Source organism: Carcharodon carcharias, chromosome 9 (assembly GCF_017639515.1).
Source record: "Carcharodon carcharias isolate sCarCar2 chromosome 9, sCarCar2.pri, whole genome shotgun sequence".
Classification (NCBI taxonomy): Eukaryota; Metazoa; Chordata; class Chondrichthyes; order Lamniformes; family Lamnidae; genus Carcharodon; species Carcharodon carcharias.
The window spans coordinates 96,986,604-96,992,603 of NC_054475.1; the positions used below are offsets into that span (position 1 = coordinate 96,986,604).

The following is a 6,000-nucleotide window of genomic DNA, read 5'->3' on the forward strand; positions in this document are numbered from 1 at the left end:
GCTCAGATTTTCTCAGCAAAAGCAACTGTTGTGCAAGCACACACCACAATTTTCTATGTCATTTCCAGTGAAGAGTGGAAGAATGTCATAAAATGGTATGTGTGCACCTACAATGCACTGGATTATTAGATACTTTACAATGATTCATAGAATCAGCCATTCATTCCAAAGAATCTACTCACCTAAACAGCATTTCTCTCACCAGAAACTGTATGGACCCCAAGACAGAATAGTGCATTTTAGTTCCTGTTGATCTACCTGCAAAAAGGGTGCTGGTTTGCAAATCCTGACATCTGCCTCTAAACTGGTAGAAGCTTTTAACTTAATTATTTTTTACCCAGCAAGCAAGATCCTACACCATTTCTCCCAGGATGAAACAAATGACACTGACCCCAGAAATAGGTATGACATCTGAATATTGTAGGCTGGGTGGGTTCTTTTTACAAAGCACCTCCCTTGTATTTGGGGGGTGAGGGCAGGAGGAGGGGGGGGGGCGAGGGCAGGAGGAAGGGGGGGCAAGGGCAGGAGGAAGGGGGCGAGGGCAGGAGGAAGGGGGCGAGGGCAGGAGGAGGGGGGGCGAGGGCAGGAGGAGGGGGGGCGAGGGCAGGAGGAGGGGGGGCGAGGGCAGGAGGAGGGGGGGCGAGGGCAGGAGGAGGGGGGGCGAGGGCAGGAGGAGGGGGGGCGAGGGCAGGAGGGTGGGCGAGGGCAGGAGGAGGGGGGCGAGGGCAGGAGGAGGGGGGCGAGGACAGGAGGAGGGGGCGAGGGCAGGAGGAGGGGGGCGAGGGCAGGAGGAGGGGGGCGAGGGCAGGAGGGGGGGGCGCGGGCAGGAGGGGGGCGCGGGCAGGAGGGGGGCGCGGGCAGGAGGAGGGGGGCGCGGGCAGGAGGAGGGGGGCGCGGGCAGGAGGAGGGGGCGAGGGCAGGAGGAGGGGGCGAGGGCAGGAGGGGGGGCGAGGGCAGGAGGAGGGGGGGCGAGGGCAGGAGGAGGGGGGGCGAGGGCAGGAGGAGGGGGGGCGAGGGCAGGAGGAGGGGGGGCGAGGGCAGGAGGAGGGGGGGGCGAGGGCAGGAGGAGGGGGGGGCGAGGGCAGGAGGAGGGGGGGCGAGGGCAGGAGGAGGGGGGGCGAGGGCAGGAGGAGGGGGGGCGAGGGCAGGAGGAGGGGGGCGAGGGCAGGAGGAGGGGGGCGAGGGCAGGAGGAGGGGGGCGAGGGCAGGAGGAGGGGGGCGAGGGCAGGAGGAGTGGGGCGAGGGCAGGAGGAGTGGGGCGAGGGCAGGAGGAGTGGGGCGAGGGCAGGAGGAGTGGGGCGAGGGCAGGAGGAGGAGGGCGAGGGCAGGAGGAGGAGGGCGAGGGCAGGAGGAGGAGGGCGAGGGCAGGAGGAGGAGGGCGAGGGCAGGAGGAGGAGGGCGAGGGCAGGAGGAGGAGGGCGAGGGCAGGAGGAGGGGGGCGAGGGCAGGAGGAGGGGGGCGAGGGCAGGAGGAGGGGGGCGAGGGCAGGAGGAGGGGGGCGAGGGCAGGAGGAGGGGGGCGAGGGCAGGAGGAGGGGGGCGAGGGCAGGAGGAGGGGGGCGAGGGCAGGAGGAGGGGGGCGAGGGCAGGAGGAGGGGGGCGAGGGCAGGAGGAGGGGGGCGAGGGCAGGAGGAGGGGGGCGAGGGCAGGAGGAGGGGGGCGAGGGCAGGAGGAGGGGGGCGAGGGCAGCAGGAGGGGGGCGAGGGCAGCAGGAGGGGGGCGAGGGCAGCAGGAGGGGGGCGAGGGCAGCAGGAGGGGGGCGAGGGCAGCAGGAGGGGGGCGAGGGCAGCAGGAGGGGGGCGAGGGCAGCAGGAGGGGGGCGAGGGCAGCAGGAGGGGGGCGAGGGCAGCAGGAGGGGGGCGAGGGCAGCAGGAGGGGGGCGAGGGCAGCAGGAGGGGGGCGAGGGCAGCAGGAGGGGGGCGAGGGCAGCAGGAGGGGGGCGAGGGCAGCAGGAGGGGGGCGAGGGCAGCAGGAGGGGGGCGAGGGCAGCAGGAGGGGGGCGAGGGCAGCAGGAGGGGGGCGAGGGCAGCAGGAGGGGGGCGAGGGCAGCAGGAGGGGGGCGAGGGCAGCAGGAGGGGGGCGAGGGCAGCAGGAGGGGGGCGAGGGCAGCAGGAGGGGGGCGAGGGCAGCAGGAGGGGGGCGAGGGCAGCAGGAGGGGGGCGAGGGCAGCAGGAGGGGGGCGAGGGCAGCAGGAGGGGGGCGAGGGCAGCAGGAGGGGGGCGAGGGCAGCAGGAGGGGGGCGAGGGCAGCAGGAGGGGGGCGAGGGCAGCAGGAGGGGGGCGAGGGCAGCAGGAGGGGGGCGAGGGCAGCAGGAGGGGGGCGAGGGCAGCAGGAGGGGGGCGAGGGCAGCAGGAGGGGGGCGAGGGCAGCAGGAGGGGGGCGAGGGCAGCAGGAGGGGGGCGAGGGCAGCAGGAGGGGGGCGAGGGCAGCAGGAGGGGGGCGAGGGCAGCAGGAGGGGGGCGAGGGCAGCAGGAGGGGGGCGAGGGCAGCAGGAGGGGGGCGAGGGCAGCAGGAGGGGGGCGAGGGCAGCAGGAGGGGGGCGAGGGCAGCAGGAGGGGGGCGAGGGCAGCAGGAGGGGGGCGAGGGCAGCAGGAGGGGGGCGAGGGCAGCAGGAGGGGGGCGAGGGCAGCAGGAGGGGGGCGAGGGCAGCAGGAGGGGGGCGAGGGCAGCAGGAGGGGGGCGAGGGCAGCAGGAGGGGGGCGAGGGCAGCAGGAGGGGGGCGAGGGCAGCAGGAGGGGGGCGAGGGCAGCAGGAGGGGGGCGAGGGCAGCAGGAGGGGGGCGAGGGCAGCAGGAGGGGGGCGAGGGCAGCAGGAGGGGGGCGAGGGCAGCAGGAGGGGGGCGAGGGCAGCAGGAGGGGGGCGAGGGCAGCAGGAGGGGGGCGAGGGCAGCAGGAGGGGGGCGAGGGCAGCAGGAGGGGGGCGAGGGCAGCAGGAGGGGGGCGAGGGCAGCAGGAGGGGGGCGAGGGCAGCAGGAGGGGGGCGAGGGCAGCAGGAGGGGGGCGAGGGCAGCAGGAGGGGGGCGAGGGCAGCAGGAGGGGGGCGAGGGCAGCAGGAGGGGGGCGAGGGCAGCAGGAGGGGGGCGAGGGCAGCAGGAGGGGGGCGAGGGCAGCAGGAGGGGGGCGAGGGCAGCAGGAGGGGGGCGAGGGCAGCAGGAGGGGGGCGAGGGCAGCAGGAGGGGGGCGAGGGCAGCAGGAGGGGGGCGAGGGCAGCAGGAGGGGGGCGAGGGCAGCAGGAGGGGGGCGAGGGCAGCAGGAGGGGGGCGAGGGCAGCAGGAGGGGGGCGAGGGCAGCAGGAGGGGGGCGAGGGCAGCAGGAGGGGGGCGAGGGCAGCAGGAGGGGGGCGAGGGCAGCAGGAGGGGGGCGAGGGCAGCAGGAGGGGGGCGAGGGCAGCAGGAGGGGGGCGAGGGCAGCAGGAGGGGGGCGAGGGCAGCAGGAGGGGGGCGAGGGCAGCAGGAGGGGGGCGAGGGCAGCAGGAGGGGGGCGAGGGCAGCAGGAGGGGGGCGAGGGCAGCAGGAGGGGGGCGAGGGCAGCAGGAGGGGGGCGAGGGCAGCAGGAGGGGGGCGAGGGCAGCAGGAGGGGGGCGAGGGCAGCAGGAGGGGGGCGAGGGCAGCAGGAGGGGGGCGAGGGCAGCAGGAGGGGGGCGAGGGCAGCAGGAGGGGGGCGAGGGCAGCAGGAGGGGGGCGAGGGCAGCAGGAGGGGGGCGAGGGCAGGAGGAGAGAAAGCACAAAAGTGGTTGATGATTCATGTGATGGCCTACTGTCAAAACTGAATAAAATTAGAGTTGGAATAGCTTTTAAGCAAATACAGAGGCAGGGAAAATGAAATGGGCTAAAGTAAAAAGGGAAGATGTGTGACAGGGTAGACGACAGGGCAAATTAACTGACAAAAAGGATGCAAAATGAAATGGTAATGGGATAAATAAAGAAACAACAAATGGGCCTGGAATGGGTGCAAAGTCGAAAATTGCATCATTATCAACTGCTGCTCTCTGAAAAAATGGGGATAGGTTTTATAATTAGATATTGGTGAATTAATTGTTGAGTCTAGAATGCTACTCAGTGCCTTTGTGAAAGATGAAGTACTGTTCCTCGAGCTTACATTGAGTCTGACAAGCATATAGTAGGGGGCCAGCCACAGAGAGGCCAGAGTGGGGCTGAGGAAAAGATTTAAAATGAAAGATAACCAGAAATGCAGGGTCATACTTCCGCACTGAACATAAGATGTTTTGCAAAGCTACCACCCAACCTGTGTTTGGGTCCCCAGTCTAGCAAAGACCAAATTGTGAGCAGCAAAAACAGTATGCTAAATTGAAAGAAGTGCAAGTGCATTCGAAAGTGTATGTGGGACTCTGGACAGTGACTCTTGTATGTTTGAGAAAACATTCAAAAATGCTTTAAAAAGTATATATAGAATGCTAGTCCTTAGATTAAGTTGCTGCTGCAACAAGCCAATTAACCTTCGCCAGTTGGCATTAATTTCTACAGTATCTTGAAGAAATAAGCCATTTGCACAGTTTTAGTTGCAATAAGTAAGACCAGTGGCACACATTCTTCAGATTGATGGTTCTGGATCAGCTCTCAGACTGATTCCAATTAACAGTCTGCATTACCTACAGGAAACTTTTTCAAGAATCAAGGGATACTCTCAGCCACAAACACCAATATTCTAAAGTCTAGTGGTCAGGAAACTATTGATGTTTTAATTACAAAAAATATTCCATATAACTATCCCTTTCAATATAAAATATATGTAAGGTTTTGAGGTGTTTTTTAAACAAATATCATTCCCCTCCTTAAATTTCTCGCTTTTCATGCAAATCTGATTAATCAACTCAATCAAATTCATCAAAGATCAAAGTTATGCATTGGCTAAGTTTTGACAAAGTAAATCTACCAAATCTCCCATGATAATGTTATTCATAAATCGGAAATGCCACGATGCATTTATGTCATGCATTTATTATTTTGCTGTTAGGGTGCTTAATTTGACCCATCCCTTTCGGGCCACGTCTTATTTAAATAAGCACACCCTCGGATCAAATACAGCTGAGAATGGAAGTTTGCAGATTGGAAGATTGCTTAAGCATCCCCATCTCCAAGTCAGTAGTTGTCAAGCGATTCAATTTCTTATACCTGGCATTTCAAGACAGATAGGCAGACACGTGGGAGTACTAAGTAATTGAAGGTATCAAGAATTTGGGATGTGAGAAACAGCTTGCATAAAACTAAAACTTCTCAACGAAAATTGCATGATGGACCTGCTCCCAGCATAAAACGTCAAACCAAACAAGAACAGCAATCGCTTGTAACGGATGCATCTATTACACAGGTCACGCACCTGCGGCGCACAAAATGCAGTTTTTTCGTTTTTTTCCCGGTTTCCAGACGAACACCAAACCCAGCAACCTCTCTTCTTGCGGTGTGAAAACATCTTTTTGCAACTGATTCCGAATTGCAATCATAGCAGGTGCAGAAAGGGAACAAATACAATGATGGTTCCCTCCCCTTTTGCTTAAAACTCAATCCAAAAAAGTCTCAAGTCCAATTAACTTTTTTTTTATAATATCACGGCGCATAGAGTGTGCAGTCCTCACAATGGCGACGGAAAAAGTTTTTATATATTCTTTAGGTAACTGGATATAGTATAATCTATAATACTGAAGAAGAAACCGTTCCTCTAACACATCCGCCCTTGATCTCAATTTCACCAACTGACAAGAGCTTCCTGCCAACGGAAGCGCGAGGGAAAGAACGCGCGTGCAAACCGGCTCCCTCAACCAAACCGAGGCTCGATCCGGCTGCGCTTGATGCCCCGCCCCTTTCACCGCCCACCCGAACGATGTCCCTTGCCCCGCTCCTCCAATCGACGCCCCGGCTCTCCGATCGTCGCTCCGCCTCTTTCCCCGCCCCTCCATCCGAAACCTTCTCTTCCAACCAACCCCCGACCCGCCATGGTTTCAGTTGATTGACAGCAGTTTAGCTGGTAATGAGAATGCGTGGGGT

The 6,000-nt window shown here is 62.0% G+C and overlaps 1 protein-coding gene across 3 annotated transcripts in view; it reads right to left on the reverse strand.

Moving 5' to 3' along the window:
- LOC121282545 (exocyst complex component 1-like) overlaps positions 1–5,793 on the reverse strand; it is a 150,108-nt gene extending 144,315 nt beyond the window's left edge. For all 3 annotated transcript variants that reach the window (XM_041196280.1, XM_041196281.1, XM_041196279.1), the window contains exon 1: positions 5,336–5,793. In XM_041196280.1, the coding sequence (XP_041052214.1) occupies positions 5,336–5,459 (124 nt within the window). In that variant the 5' untranslated portion in view covers positions 5,460–5,793. The remainder of the gene's footprint in view (positions 1–5,335) is intronic.
- Positions 5,794–6,000: the final 207 nt, after the last annotated feature.